At 43.0% G+C, this 16,942-nt stretch overlaps 1 protein-coding gene across 1 annotated transcript; it reads left to right on the plus strand.

Moving 5' to 3' along the window:
• The first annotated feature begins 1,641 nt into the window (after positions 1-1,641).
• Positions 1,642-15,170, plus strand: LOC119229101 (insulin-like growth factor-binding protein 2-B). Its single transcript, XM_037489235.2, has 4 exons — positions 1,642-2,131; positions 8,004-8,158; positions 11,085-11,225; positions 12,963-15,170. The coding sequence occupies exons 1-4, from the start codon at positions 1,774-1,776 to the stop codon at positions 13,119-13,121; spliced, it is 813 nt and encodes a 270-aa protein (XP_037345132.1). The 5' UTR covers positions 1,642-1,773; the 3' UTR covers positions 13,122-15,170.
• Positions 15,171-16,942: the final 1,772 nt, after the last annotated feature.

Raw genomic sequence — 16,942 nt, forward strand, 5'->3', positions numbered from 1 at the left:
TCACTTATGACCCATTGATGTGTGTGGCGGTGTCTGCATTTTTATCTTTTGTTCACAACGTTTTTTGCCTTAAACGTTGATAAAAATGTGCAAACAGGGAGCCAAAGTTTCAATATTTCCTTCACAAACTGCATTTAAGTTGAGAATTATGCATTAAGATGATTAGTGCGGCTAGACATTTTTGTATATATTAACATACATTTTCTATTCTATTTTAAATAGAAGGTACTAAAATTACAAATCAACCACTGTCTGATTCAGCCATAATTCGTGGTCTTGTCGAGATGGAACCACACGATTTGGTCACCTTCTTAAACAGTACCTTTGTCACTACTTCTAGACTTGGTGGCCAAGTAGTGACAAACCAGTTAAGTAACATTCCCCAACCATTAAAAAGAGTAGTTTAAAGGCTTGAGAATGTAATGCCAGTTGCTGTGTGTATTCCATCACCATGCAGCTGTAAACGTGGCTGGGGAGGGAAATTGTGATTTGCTGTGTCAGCATGTTGGAATTGTGTGTGCTTGGAAAATATCAATCCTATTCATTCGCACGCTTTTTTCCATCCCATAATTGTTTTCTAAGAGAATCAAGCAAAGTGAAGATATGTGACAGACTTAACTTCATATTTTCACACTGCTAAATTGAGGCGTGTAACAATATGAGCTCCACTGACGTCCCTCTGGGGCCAGAAAGCACATGGCCTTCATGGGCTCAGTGAAAGATGAGGAAAGTTTCCTTCTAGATCACATGACGGTACGTCACATGCTTACTATAACCTACAATTCTTACCTTTTCTATTTATGGGTATGTTATCTTCAACAACCGTATAGGTTGGACTCTTTTGTAGTAGACCGTGAGGCGACTTACCCTTTCACAGGCCAATGACCCATTGCATCATTGGCCTCAAACTGAGAAGCTGTCTTTACCCCTCCAGCTCAGTGAATGGTTTAGTCAACTATTGTTAAATGATACACGTCTCATTAGAACCCACTTTGTTTTAAGAAAAAGGGCATCTATTAGGCAAATACTTAGTCTTAAGATTGATTTAAACCTTTTAGGGCATGTTAGTGAAGCACAACTTTAGGGAGTGTTCCTTCAAAACACTTACTTAAGGTGATCTATGAGTGATGTACAATCCGTGTTGTAGGCCTCACAAAGTGCAGATGGGAGAGTGTTGGTTTCCAAAGCCCTCCCTGAAGAGGAAGCCATGAGTTAGGGATCCAAGAAGAAGAAGGATGAGCTGCTAATCCTTCTCAAGACTGTGAGCCAGACACTAAACAGATCAGCTGTTCAGATGTTCTGTTAAAAACAAGAGAGGAAAAAGCTCATGGTGCTGAACACAAAGTTGAGTTTTCTCTCATGTGGAAATACAGCTGCTAACGGTTCAAAGGCTTCACGTCCTTTAAGCACGAGACACGTCGACGTGAGCTTCTATAGCGAGTTACAGGCATGGAGGTGTCAACATGTAGATTGCTGCACTATGCTGCCGAAATACTAGAAACAGAACCGGCCCGGATGCTTGTCAATGCTGGAATAGAATTATTCTTAGCCAAGATTTCTTTGACCTATCAAACTAACCAAAACCATTCATGCAGTTTGCTCCTTTTCGCTTTAATTATTGACAGTACGGTAGTAATGTGACAGCAGATAGGACCCAGTCAGTGGCATCACAAGGTTTACGCAACCTCAGTTGACTTTCTGGCTACTGAGGTTGACACGTTTGAACTTCCCAGAGACTTTCAGTGTCTCTAATGAACCTCGGAAAGGATCAGAATGTCCTTATTTTTGACTTCTGGGTTGCTGTTTGCCTACTTTGCACCTGGGATCTTACTGGGGGACTTGGCCTTCCGGTGCCCGAGTTGTACCGCGGAGCGTCAAGCTGCATGTCCACGAGTCACTGCAGCGTGTCCAGAGATAGTGAGGGAGCCGGGCTGCGGCTGCTGTCCTCTGTGCGCCAGGCAGGAAGGGGAGCTTTGTGGTGTCTACACGCCAAGGTGCTCCGGCGCCCTGAGGTGCTACCCCAGCACCGACTCTGAGTTACCTTTGCAGCAGCTCATCCACGGTTTAGGGCGATGTGGACCACAGGTGGACTTGGATGGAACGACAAGTCTGGACCAGCAGGATGCAAACGGTAAGTTGTGGAAGGGAAGATGGGAGCCGGAATAAAAGCAGACCTTACTTCACTTACAGCCATTTAGTAAAGAGTAGAAGCTGATGAAGTCACATTGAATGTTCTACAGACTCTACCGAGCATCGAAGCCTCAGGTCACAGTTATGCAACTGTTTCTGTTCAGTTTGGCTCTCATTGACCCCCACTGTGTGCTACTGCTACAAGCTAGCAGCAGATCATGGTAACCAGGAGACAAATGGACAGATATTTCCTTCAGGAAACACCAGAACAAATCAAAGACGGAATTTGAATGTTGTGACACAAAATCTGAAACACTAGTCTTTGAATATTATATGTTTAGAGCTTTTACCTTAAGACTTTAAGACTGCACAACGTGATTGGTTGATGCCACCTGTTGCTTAGTTGTCATTTAATATTCAGTTGTGTAAGTGTGTAACTCGCAGCCCTTCAACTTCCTCCCTAAAAAACTAAAACAGGGTAGTTTTATTAGGACACTTATTGAACCACTCTTGTGAAGGTTGTAAATGTTGATATCTACTACTATCTTGTCATAGGTTCTCATACACAAATTAGCATGTTCCTGTCAGTGTCATTATTAACTACACAATTTTGTCTGTTTTTTTCAAAGGATATTTGACAGGTAGAAATAAGATGCAAACATTCGTTCAACTTAATTTCTTAATCAGAGATAAATAGCACGTTGTGTCATTTTCTCGACCGTACGGGAGACATTTCTTCTGCCTTCAGTCAGCTGGAGACGCTGCGATCCTTTCATGAAAGGAAGACAACATGTTCTCTTTGGGACTGGAAGCTGTTGTTGGTTTCTTGGAAATGAAGCCTCTGTTTACAGCAAATGTTCCTTCAAAGAGCCGTCAATCCATGGATCACAAAACTCCTTTTATTAAAGCACAGCCACACCATGAAGTGATTTAGTACGCTAAGGTTCTTCAGATTGATTGAGTTGTCCACTGCCAAGTTCGTGCTGTGTTTTTGCTCTTCATCGGGGAGTGGAGCATGTTGTGTGTGTGTGTGTGTGTGTGTGTGTGTGTGTGCCAGCCTCACCAAGGCAGCAAGTTCTCACCTGCCATCGTACCTGGGAACAAATTGAAACCTTTGACCTGAAAACAACCCTTAGCAGCGATATGTTGATGCGAAATAGAAACAAATGACAGAAAACACCCAGAAATACTTTAAAAACTACGTTACTCAGAAATCCTGCAGAGACACACAAGTGTCAATCTCCGTTTTCCCCCATGTGACGATGAGTGTCGACACGTGATACCCACAAACAGGCTGTATGAGCCCACAACGTCTTAAGACTTAAGACCCACCTACTTAGACATGATGTTGTTTATGCTACATGAGGGAAAAATGTAACCTCAACCGATTGCATTTTGGAAGTTGTAAATGAAAGGCTGTAAATATGGAAGAGAATTTGGAATAAGATGTCCATGGTAACAGGTGCAACATCCTTTTGCAGTCAAGCTCTTTTTCTACGTAATCATCTTGGGTCGTGAAGAATGTATTTGATGAGCTCCCAGACTTTCACATGAGGAAAAAGTCAACACAGGTGGTTTGGAATTTCCATCAGGAATCTTAAGATTGTGATGAGGACTTTAGGGATTTGGATAACAGAAATAAGCATGGCCGAGGAACATCAGCTAAGCGTGATGGACTCGTCTGCTTTGATCTACCGTGTCTGGTGGTCACAGCAGTCAGAACACTAAAGGAAAAGCAGAAAATGACTCTGGTTTCTTCCCTTGTTTGGTCGCGTTACGCCTGGTATTTCAAACTCAGCAACAGCAGGCTGTCGGATGTCAACATCTGTCTCCTTTGTAGCCATCAGAACGCACGTTTCCTGTTGTTGTTACTTGGGACTAAATGAACAATACTACAGTTCACTTGAAAGGGAATCACATTTTGGGGTTATTATTATTTATTATATTGACTTTGAATCGTTGTCTCAGTCCTGAAGGTTTCAGGCCAGTAACCAGTATTTATCTGTTTTTATTATGGACAAAGATGATAAAGTCAATGTCTCTCAGGGAGTCAATCACAATGGTGGAGCATGTATCAGTGACATGGATGCATCACTGTCCAAAAATATTTGTATTAGCCATCATTAAGTCAACATACAGTGTGTCGCAAGTGAAGGTCGGTTTAGTAACGTGTGAACTGTGTTCTGTTGGGACCAGATATTTCACCACAAGCCCATCACTAGCAGAGCTATAAATGGGATTAAATGGCACTTGGCTTATAAAATGAAATGCATTTGAATTACACAAAAGCAATGACTTGAAACGAAGGATACTGCTCACTACAAAGTCCAAGGATTATCTGGATTAAACAGGTCGGGGGTTCTTGAGGACATTGGGCTTGAGTTTCCTTTGGGCTGAAACCACTGAAAAAGCATCTATATATTCTACAAAGTACATCAAAGAATCACATTAAACTAAACTGAGTTTTACCATTTCACTCATAAGTAAGTTTTATACACTTGCAATTTGCAATTGTTTCCTTAAATTTAAAGTGTTTTTATTTCTTAACCTCTTCTTTTGTTTCATACCACAAGGTGTAACAAGAGACTCTCTTTACACAACACAATCTGGCAGTATTGTTCTTGGTTGGTGACAAGAAAGCGCCACTATCTGGTCAAAAGTATGGCATGTGTGTATCTACTGCTCTGTAAACTACACAAACCTCCAATCCTCCACAGATGACCCCACCCCTCCTCCAGCCAATAGGAGCCCACTGGGCTGTTCTGTCCTTGTTTGCCCTTTCGATGCCTCTCCCTGCATCTGTCTCCGTGGTCCATGACTGCTATTGGTGCCCTGCAGGGAATCCTGTGCTGAGACATGCTCATTCTCACTCACTCGCACTCAGGTCTTTAATTACTCCATGTAGATGTGTGTGCACACAGCCAGAGGGAAAGAGGTAGACATGAGGGGGGGGGCGCGTGTTTCTGCCTGCAATTCTGAGAAAACTGCCTCAGAGATGTTAATAGGAAGGCCTCCCTCCTTTGTGCTAATCCTAAAATGGGACACGTTGAATAATATGATTGCAACATGGATGGGAACAACAAGATCAGTACATTCACTTAAGTACTTTAGGTACAATTTTGAGGTGTGAATACTCCAATCACCAGTGTAAAATGTGATTGTAAGCTCCTTCATATCCTATGAATATTATTATTAAAATAATAATGGTGATTAATATTAAATATATTCATGTAGCACATCAAAACAACTTTAAAAAGTGGTTGACAAAACAACATTTTTTTATAATTTACAAAATTACATCAACAAATTTTAAGGTTTTAAGGATTTATTACTGGTGATTTTTAAAATGTACAAAATATATAACATGAAGATATAAAATTAAAAATTGTTGTCTGTAATGTAACACTTGACATGTTGTGTCAATCTACACTAAAGGAGCACTTATGTCGATGGCGTATATTCCTTAAATCAAATCCACGTTAACTTAGACTGCACTTATTGTCTTTAAAGGCTGGAGACGCTTTAGGAGCTCCGATTGACAGCTGACAAAAGCATCTTCATTGGGTTCGGATGAAACAGGACCATCCAGAGTGGAAAGATCTAGCTGACGGTAAAGGGTCTGAAGCTGAACCTCCTGCATGGTTTAAGTGCCCTTTTTGTCTGTTTGCCAGCTGCAAAGTGTTTGAAGTGGGCGAGCCTCGAGAGGAACCATTTACTCTGACAAAGGGTGGAAGTAAGGCCACTTTCTTCGCTGTGGTTGCACAGTTACGTTTTTGAGACGACAATAACAGGGCCAATACAGCAATGCTGAGGAAGTCTGGAGAGACATTCCTCAACGTGCGCTGTGAGAACTGTGAAAGCGTTGCTCAAAGGCAGTGCCCGTAAGCCAACAGCTCGAGACAGGTAGTTTCTATGGTGCTGAAGACAGAGTCAACAACACAGCATTTAAATGACAGCTGTTGGCTCGGGACAAGTATTGGGTTTTTCTTTCTCCTCCCAGAACACGTCATGTGAGATGTTCGGCACGACTAGTACAGCTTTACCACTTGTCCATCAGGTTTAAGCTTCAACATGTATGCTCCACTGGGTTCCTTTTTAAACAAATAGTAAAAGTTAAAGTAGTGTTCTGGCACACTTAAGGGGAATGTTTTCACAACGTCTTTGGTTAAATCTAATCTTTAAACCAATCTCTGTCCTTTGAATGGGTTTGATATGTAATTGTTCTTTGAATGTTGTCTTAAAACTTGGGTCAGAATTTGAAGTTTCTGTGCCCAGCTGGAGGTTGTAATTGATGAGTTTTGGCCATCACTCGATATGCAGTCGATTTTGGGCATGAGAGAAGAGTAAAGTCCACTCCACCCACCATTTAAATCCAAAGTGACATATATTGGTTGAATCACTTTTTCTTTCATCTGTCATCTTTTTTTTTTTTACAGGAATTTTCCTCTAATGATAAAAAAATCTGATCTTATTGTTTCCTGGAGAGATGCATTTAGTTCTGTTGAACACTAGGGGGCGATCTCAGTTTACGGAATTACAAACACGGAACAAAACTGCGTTTGTTTGCCTTGGCTGGATCTAGTCGCTTACAGTAAACCCAAATAAAACAGTCTGCAGGAGTATCATCTCTTCATGGGGTCTAGATGTTTGCTAAAATACCTGAGTGTCAAGTGTCATACCACAATAACTAATGTGTAATAACCATATCATTATTGATCATTTAAATCTTCTGCTTGTCAACGTTTTTTAAAATGATCTAACATTTGCAAGTGAAAGAATGGGTCTTTTAGAATATTATACCTTGGCATGTGATGTATGCACCAGTAACACCAGTAATACGTCTACCAACACATGAGTGCTGAAGTATTCTCACATGACAAAGATTCAAAGCGCATTTATACTAACAACAACTTCTCAAATAACATTGGCAGAATGTAATGAGAACATGTAAATGTTTAAGGTCCTACATGAAGAAAAAAGATATCTGTTTCAATTTAGCAGCCACACATAATTTCACACCTGGCAGAGTGCACGTATTGACAAACGCGTCTATTTATTTCAGGAGGAGTCCCAGCATGTGGATTCACAGGGGGCCGTCCCTCTCAGGCCTGATTTACAACCTCAGGGTTGGGTTTCTGTTTTTTTAACACTAATTACAGACACACACACACACACTCACTCAAGCACAGCCTCTGGCAGGAATATTAGCCCCCCCCCCAAAAAAGAAAATCCCTACTCAGCAATATGTCATTATGTCAGTTCTCACTATGACTATGCGCATAAAGATCTGTACTATGTTATCTATCAATTTGAAATCCGGTCTCTGCTCTGAATTATCTTGCTGGCGTTTTGTGGGTTATTTCTCCAACTAATGCTGAACACACAGAGTGGCCCCCGCTTAGAGGGGGGGGGGGGGGGCTGTGAAATGTGGCCCTTCACTGTCGCCACTGTAACGCCTCACTGTCCAGAACACAGTTAGTTCTATGAGGGACCCAAGATGCCTTAGAATGAGTTGTCCAATTTCAGGATTAAGATCACTTGTGAATGGCCTGTTATTAGATAGATGTTGGCTTTTATATTACAGTTATTGATTAGGGAATCGATGCGTGAGTGTTTTAAAGAGCTGCAGACAAGCTGAGGTAGTTTTGTGTGCGAGTGTATCATCTGTCCCTTAACTTCATAAAAAGCAGGACCCTGTAATGCTCAACGGACTCAGAATACGCTTTTCTGAGAAAGTATTAAATGTTGAGACACTGAGATTAGAACCAGAACCTATACCAAAGGCTTTGAATAGATTATCCTTTCCAGGAAGGCCTGGGCAGAGTTCACTTACAGATGCTGCAGATTAAGTTTGTGTCTTTGTTCTGTCGTAGAGGTGCATGGGACTGAGAATCCTCTTACCAAGAGACCTGCCCTAGAAGCTCGCAATTGGCAGGAGTCCGCCATGAAACAACACCTGAACGAGCGCAAAACCAAGATGAAGAAGAATCCACTTCTAGAGGAGCCTCGAACCCAGAAAGTGCTTCAGGTTAGATCCAAATCTAAAAGTAGCACTTCTTTCATTAAAGGTTTGTTGAGCTCATCTTGTGGGATGAATTGAAACATTTCACAGGTGCCGGCCACTAAATCGAGTTGTAAAATTACAATTCCACACTCTGTCTGGATCTGAAAAGATTCTTTTTTCTAAATACAGATACAACAACAGAACATGTGACACATTTGTGAGCTGAATACACGACCTTTACAGGCACAATAGCAGATATTGAAATAAAATGGCAGGGTTTTTTAAGCATGAACTGAACTAACCACTAATAACCGATTTGTTTCCTCCAGCAGCGTTTTCATGTTGTGCGTTTATTCTAAAGCAAGCAGTGAGAGGGGGTCAACAAGGGGCCGTGTGAGCACCATTGACTGGTACGGTAGTGCCCTCCTCTGGGCACTCTTTCACTCAAACAAGCATGCACACGTGCACACTGGCCCTGACCTCGCCCTCAAAGACATCATGTCTCCCTGACTTAAGCCTCACTTTAACCCAAAAGAACGCTTCAACCCCAGGCTTTCTATGTGAGCCAATATATGTACCAACTTCATGACTTAGTCAAGCACAGGTTCATGTTTGTTGATGTGGAAATGTATTTGTTGAAGAATTCAATTGTTGTCAATGACATTTTAGAAAATCGACCTTCATAGAATAATTGTTTGAAATAAGGAAACAATGCAGCCGTGTTGATGATGTTGATATTGCAATAAGTTGACTACAGATATTTATCATCTTGACTGCGTTCCACTTTTAGAACACAAAAAGCGGTAATGTGCTACTTCTGTGGCCTCATTGATGCTTTTCCAATGTTGTATGAGGAAGAAAAGAGAACTTTCGAAGTTTCGATAATCGTCATCTTCCTGTTGGGAAGTAAAGTTGTTGTTTTTCCCTCCACAGTGGAATGTGTGTTGGCAGTTTGATGCAGTCCAAAGCCCCCCCCCCCCCCCCCCCCCCCCTCCCTAACCCAACCCAACCTAACCCAGCCCCCACCCTATTCTTTAACACTCAACATTTCACAGTCTAAAACGCAGCTCTACAAACAGTAAAACCAGTGAAATGGGGCGGCGTACAAACACACATATTCTTTCTGTCTCATGCAAATGAGCTTGGGCCCCAGGCAGGGAGGGGGGGGGGGGGTGGGGGGTGACACATGTGGAGGCCCATATATGACGCAACGTGGCAAACAACTATGTGCATTTGCTCATTTTCTCCCTCGCTTCACTCGCTAGCAGCAAAACAAAATAAAACCAAAAACTTGATGAGCGGGAGGCTGCAAAACGTTGTCAACATCATTAGAAGCAACAAAGGGGGGAATGTGGTCCAGAAGAAGTCCAGCAGCTGGGCGAGCGCCTTCAGGGCAGCTGCTTTTCAGCATGGATGCACTTTGTTCCGCTTGTTCTTGTGAGGTCAAATACTGTAGACATAACATTTTGATGTCAGCTGGGTTTCTATCACATTTGTGACCTTTATTACTTAATTATGCAAACACATTTGTGTCAGTTAATTACAAGTCTCCATCACATTCATATTATTGTTTCCGCACACAGATCCTGCGACGGCAGTTTTCTTTTCTTTATTTATTTTTCTTAATCTTTGGCCTTATTAGAAGAAATTTTAACACTTCATTTGATCCATTAAAAAAGATAATCGTGAAAGTAAAAGAAAAGCAGCTTTTTTCATGAAAAGCAACATTTTGGAGACTAAATATTTCCTTGATTTCCTTGATTGTGAAACTGTGTTGTGAGTCATGTTAATGTTGTCAGAGACACGGCTGCAGAGGGAGCTGCTCTAACTGAAGATCTGTTGGAGCATTCGATCCATTCCTGCCCCCCCCCCCCCCTTGTCAATAGTTGGCCTACTGTATGAGCCTTTAAACGCTTTTAAATCCTCTTCAGTTTTCCGTTTAATAAATAAAGCGGTTAGGTCTGGTTTTAACAATGTTGGAGAGTTACTGTAGTCTGATATCATTCTTTCAGTGTCTGAACCATCGGTCTCACAATCATTATTTCCTAATAATGATAATGTTGGTTTTTCGGACCAGACTTAAGTTGATGTTGCAAGTCTGGGTGACAAAATATCACCACTGGATGCTACTTCATCACTGTGGAAACAACAAAACTCATTTCAGCTTGAGCTGAACCTCACAATCCATCAAAGCAAAGTTCTTTGTAGCCACGGATGTCTTCCAGGAGAGAAATCATTATTTCAGCCAATAACTCACACACGTATATCGCATATAAAGGGTTACGAACTGATCCCTGGATAAATGGCAGTAGTGTAAGACTATGTCCCCTCATACAGTAACACACAGAGAGAATGAATGAATGAGAGAGGAATCAAAGACTAGGAGAAAGTGTTAAAAGAAAAGCCAAATGTCTCATAAGGCTCATGTCAGACTGGTCCGTCTCTCTCATCTTCAGCCAACTGATCATAAGACGGGACCCAGCCTGATCCACACTAACATCTGTGTGTGTGTGTGTGTGTGTGTGTGGGTGGGTGCACGTGGATACTATACGTGGCCAGTGTTAGTGCGACCATCCATGCAACAGGAAGGTGTATGAACATGTGTCTGCATGAAGTGTGTGTGTGTGTGTGTGTATGTGTGTGTGGCCGTGGCCCCTTGCTGAGTTGAGCTGCTCGTGTTGCACTGGACCCACATCAGGACCAGCAGAACCTTCGGCTTCCCCCTCTTAAAAATGTTACCTATAAATGTACTTGTGACATTTTTACAAGGCACAAATCAGTGTTTTATTTCTCCTTTCTGTTTCTTGGACAGAACACACACACGTGTAACCGACTCCATCTAATGGCTTCTGGTCAACCTGTTTCTTTTGTGCTTTCGTCCCTCCTGTCTAAATAGCAACTGTCCCATTTAGCGCTGGTGTTAATCACTTTGTCCCTGCCTGTCCTTCAGAGTGCGTGTCAACAGGAGCTGGACGCCGTCTTGGAGGAGATCTCCAAAATCACCTCTGAGGACAACAGAGGCCCACTGGAGGACCTGTACCTACTGAAATTCCCAAACTGCGACAAACGTGGTCTGTACAACCTCAAACAGGTGAGCCACGGACGCAGCACTGGTCCACTTAAGACACAAAACTGGTTCCACGTGTAGTTTTATTCTAATGTGCAGGGCGACCCACAAATAAGACGGAACACCTCAAATGTAATAACTAGCATCAAAAGTCTTACCATCTAACCCCGTTTTGAGACACGTTCTGGAGGAAATGAATCCTGGTTTGCACTCCTCGCGTGGGTCAAACATTCCACCTTATTACACGAGGCCCAGCATCGGTCTGAATGATGTCATCAAACGTGTCCGCACTAACAGCATCTCAGCCATGGGCCGAGGGGGCGGTGTCCATGGAGATTAGCCCGTCTCAAACGGTGTCATTGAAACGACCGGGGCAAAGCTTCTCCTGGAATCCTGGCCACACCTCGTCAGTGTTGTGGCAGGAGAGGTTTCGCCTCGGAGGGCGGATGGACAACACCCGCCGTGACATCACTCATTCAGGTCGGGTTTCAGGCCACGGGCAGCATTGTCTTCATTGTCTCTTTACTTGACGGCTCTCTTTTAAATGATGGAAAGGGGATTGTGTTGGGATCAGTCTGTGCCCCCCCCCCCCCCCACACACACACACACACTCTCTTACATCCACGGTAGTTCCGTTCACCTTTTATGTTTGATTCTCTCGTGGAATGGCGCTGCCTTCTCTTTCGTTCTGTGATTGTCTCTCTCACCCCCCCCACGCACACAAATAACCTCCCCCTCACTCCCACCTGCCACCACACCCCTCCCGACCCCCCTAGGTTTTACACACCCTCCTTTTCCTCACTTCCCTGGTCTCAGACACACAAACAGACGAGGTCATGCACACACACACACACACACACACACACATTGAGATTAGACCATCATGAATGAAGCAAAAAGCTTCTGAGCTCAAGGTTACAAAGCAGTAAGACGTCTTCACGGGAAGACTTTTGTTAAAGCGAGGAACAATCTGTGCTCATCCATAGAAACTGGGATGGAGGAGGACAAACAAGGTCACATGTCCAGTGTTTTCTTACGGGGATAGTAGAGCAGAAAAGAAGATTTGAATAGAGCCCCCGGTTTCCTAAGGCAGGGCTCTCAACCTTCAAGCCAATTTCCATCACTGGTCACAAACAACAGCATTGTTTTGGAGCGGAGCCCCGGGTTCCCAGGGAGGAACACTGTACCTCCTCAACACTCGGCTCCCCTTTGGAGTTGTCCCTCCTTGTCGCGGAGTAATTACTGTAACTGTCACTTTTTTTGTTCTTTCTCATCGAAGGAAGAAAATGAAAAGTCTTTTCTTCCCCCCAGCTCTTCATTCTTTTGGCCGTCCCCTCCGCGGCCGCCCCGCGCGCGGCGTAAACCGTGTCCACTTCAATTACGACCTCATTTCTGAGAGGAGGGGGGGCTCCGCGGGGGGGGGGGGGGGGGGGGGGGTCCACTGGCAGGCCGCTGCGTGTGTGTTTTTGTTAGTGTCTGTGGTGGCATGTGTGGGTGTGGAGTAGGGGGGCATGACCTGAGGAAGGGCTGTTATTGGATGAGTGTGGTCCCACCCAAGCCATAGCCCCCGCTCTCATCCAATAGCCCTCCACCACCAGGACATCCACACAAACACACACACACAGACACACACACACACGCCACCATAGGCCATGCTTCATTAACGCACCCCTCATTTCCCACTGTGCATCTTGACCCCTCCCTCTTGTTCTCCAGTGTTTTTCAGCCGGCCTTGTTTGTGTTTTTCTGCTTTCTCTCTAGTGCGACATGTCCACCCACGGCCAGCGCGGAGCGTGCTGGTGCGTCAACCCGTTTACCGGGGTCCAGTTTCCAACCACGCCTAAAGTACGAGGGGATCCCAACTGTAACCAGTTTGAGGAGGAGATGAGAGAGTTGCCCACTGCAGCCGCCTTCCACTAGCACAGCCCGGGACGCCCTTCACTGGGTTGGGTTTTCTTTACAATTCCAACTGTGGGAGGATTTGTCAAAGATGTTGCAACGTATGAAGGCTTTCCCTCGTGTTTTTGTTGTTGTTATCGCTAGGTTAACATGTTGTTTCTGTTGTCAGGGCATCACGACCGATAGTGTGTCCGTCCCCCAGTGAGACTCGAGCTCATGTTGCAGACTAAACACTTTACTAATGAGGCACTGCATTTTTATTTTCTTTTAATTAATGTACTGAAACATCAGGGTATGGTCGTTTTCAGAAAGTATTTATTAAGCCAGAGTAGATTTAGGTTTATTTGTTTAGAATTATTTTTAGCTACCGATTAGAACCCATTTGGGAAGTATTTATAGATTGATGACAGTTTATGTGGCATTTAGTCAAACTAGCGTCCTTGTTGTTTGTGTAATTTGCATTTATAGAGGAAAAAGTCCCATCATGCTTTGGCTATGCAGGCAGTACTTGGAGCTGTAGGATCTTTTCATTGTTGCTTTCGGCCATTTCATTGGATTTGTTGACAATAAAAAAAAAAAAGATTATCAGCCTTGTCTTTTAAAGCTGCATTGATTAATTGTTTGGGCCACTAGGGGGCAGCGGAACAAGCTGTAAAATATGATATTTGATATTATTATTATTATTCAGTAATATTAGCATTCTTTAGGAACGGTGTGACAAAAGTTAGTCCAATATTGACTGTTTGCTTTTACTTCCTTTGGCTCTCTACCAGCTCCATAGAATGAGACCTGTCTCCTCAGGTGCTGAATCCTTTCCTATTAGTAGTAGCTTGGCCATTATTCCATGCTATGCAGCTAGCATACATGGGCTTTAGTGGTTGCTGTGGGAGGGTGGGGGGTGTTAATGGGAGCCTGAACAAAACAATGAAGAATGAGAAAAACTAAATCGCCCTTGTTTTTTTCTTTCAAAAGTCTCTATTCTGTAACGTTTCTGAATTTGTTTGTTTTTTTAAGGCTACGGTAAAGGTAAAGATTTACAGGTGCTCCATGACATCCTTCATATGTATGTGCACACTATTCAGAACACCTTGTGTAACCTTTTCTTGGTGAACAATTGAATCAAGCATGTCATTAAAAATGGTGTCTCTGTCATACTTTTCACTGATTGCATCTTTTAATATCTACGTGTTGATGCACCAGCTTTGCTTCCTACATCTTTTGCTGTAAATGAACTAAATTGAACTTTGCTCAGGGTGTCAAACCCGACACCATATCCACGTGTTGCCATGAAGCTGCCCATCAGTTGGGTTCGCTGCAGAGAGCCATCCTTGTTATTTGTCAGCAGTTTTTCCATCAACTCCTACTCCAAATAACTGTCACTAAAAAAAGGGCACTTGTGGTAATAATGCTTGAAGCTGGCGTGCAGCTTCAGTATTTTTATCACTGCTATGTGTGCAGACATGCATGTGTGTGTGTGTGTGTGTGTGCGTGTGTGCACCCATGTGTTGCTAGGGTTACTAATGAAGTGTTGACAAGAGGTGGGCTCAGGATGAGCAGCTGACATTGACAAATGTGATACTAAGCGGGTAAAAGTGTCTAAGAATAAACCAAGTATGCAAATGTACACACACACACACACACATATTTCTGTTGCCGATCACGGTCTATAGATGGGTAACTAACCAAGGGATGTGGGGGCGCTATTAATGATTCTGAATGCCCAGGACAGAACTAGATACTGTGACAACGTGTTTAACTTTGTGCAGTATTGTCTCACTTTTACAGGACGTGCTGGAACAATTCCGTCATCCTGGGACTGTAAAGAACCCACTGACACGCAGATGCAGCGTCATCAGAAAGTTGTGATTATGGAGGATGGGTTTTTGTGAAACTGAATCCCAAATTGCTCCCAGTGTGCAGGTGGCACTATGCATGTGGACTGTGTCACCAGTGTGTGAATGTGAGCAAATGCATGAATGATAACATGCAGTGTAAATTGCTTTGGTCGGTCGAAACACTTGAAAGACACAATAAACATTCAGGGCTCTCAAGTGTCACGGAGTGAGTGATTGAGTGTCCCGCCACACGTCCAATTTGTTATGTTGGGACTGACTAATTAAGATTGAATCGTTCTCATCATCGATGTTCAGGCAGGAGTTTGGACTTTGGTTCAAAGTGGGTACGTTATGCAGCGTATAACATCCAACTCGTGGCTTTAAAACATCCCCAAACAAAAGTATTCGCGATCAAATGATTCAAGACTCGGGCGTAGAGAAAGGCCTCTTTGAAGTTCAGGCCAAACATGTATCATATGAGACCACTCTTGGCCGACCCGGGCCTTGTAACCTTATACATCGGCCTGTGTGCCAGTTAGCCGAGCACAGTCCAAGTAATGCTCCTTTTTGACAACTTTACAGAACTGTTCCCTTTTAGTGACACACGATTCTTTTCATGTTGCTTTTTATGTTTTTTTTGTCAGCCTGGTGTCACACACGGATCCCCGGTGTCCTTTGGCTTGTTTGGCGCATTTAATGCTATTTTGCAGCTTCAAGCTTTCTGAAAACAATTCAAAACAAGTGTCTTTTGTTTTGGGTTTGATAGATCGGGCACAATGGGCTGAGGAGGGTAGTTTAGCAGTGGGAATAAGAGTGGGGGTGAGTATGTGTGTGCTTGCGTGATTGTGTGTGTGTGTGTGTGTGTGTGTGTGCACGTCTATGTGCAAAAGCACATGTGCGTGTATTGCCCCGGAGAAGCAAAGATCTGCCCTACTTACAGGCTAGTATTTCTTTTGTTAGCATTCAACAACTTCCCTTGATATGTTGATGGCTGGTCTGCGTCTAAGACTCACGGAAGCTGTACTTGTTGAATGTTAACAAAATAATTGTTGTTTTATCTTGGTTAAAATGACATGGTGCTCCAATGGAAGCAGGAAGTGCAACAGCAGAGACATTCTGCCAATTAGTATTTGTCAGCCTGGTAGAAAGATTAAAAAGAAATCTGCTGTGTTACATATAATTGAGGTAACAGTGACTGGAATCTATACAACGATTTTATGCACTTGGGAATTTGCACTTTTCAAAAGAAAAAACAGTTATTTACCTTCAAGTCATATTTTTTAATCATGCATTTTGTCTTTTGCATGATCAGATTACCGTCCAACGACAGTTCTTAAATCAAATTAAAAGTTACCTCAAACGCATTGACGACAGATTGGGATCCAATTGGCCAAATCTGGTCAGGGACTAAATGGGACCACATTTAACACAAGTTCAAGGAGAATCACTGCATAAGTGGTACGAGCACAAGATGTTTGCTAGATGTGACAAAGCAGCATTCAAAATAAGTCATTAATAAGTTATGAATAACCTACAGGATGATTACATGCAATAGTTGACCTTCCATCTTCTCTTTTCTCTCTCAAACACACACACTCTCTAACTCTAATGGTTAAACTGTATATAGACACAATTCTATCAGTTTACACACAGTTTTACAAACTAAATGAATCGCTGAGGTCAAGGTGCACCAAGACATGAGTGTGTACCACTACGGTAAGAAGTGATGTTTCTGCTGTAATGATTAACACAGAAAGTGTGTTTATCATTTGACTGTTAGCCTTTGTTTCCTTTCCCAAATAATTGGTCCAAATTGATGGTCCGTTTACTACCTGTCAAACAGCATCTCAGTGATGTTAAGTGCATTCTGAGATCCTAGCGATTTCTTTGTGACACACTGATGGCCAGAACTAGATAAATTGTAAAATGGAATAATTTGCTTTAGTTGCCCAAAGCGCTCGTGACGTCATGTTTTCCTCTCAGTCTTTTCTCCTTTCTGTGTATTTT

Source organism: Pungitius pungitius, chromosome 10 (genome assembly GCF_949316345.1).
Source record: "Pungitius pungitius chromosome 10, fPunPun2.1, whole genome shotgun sequence".
NCBI classification, from domain to species: domain Eukaryota; kingdom Metazoa; phylum Chordata; class Actinopteri; order Perciformes; family Gasterosteidae; genus Pungitius; species Pungitius pungitius.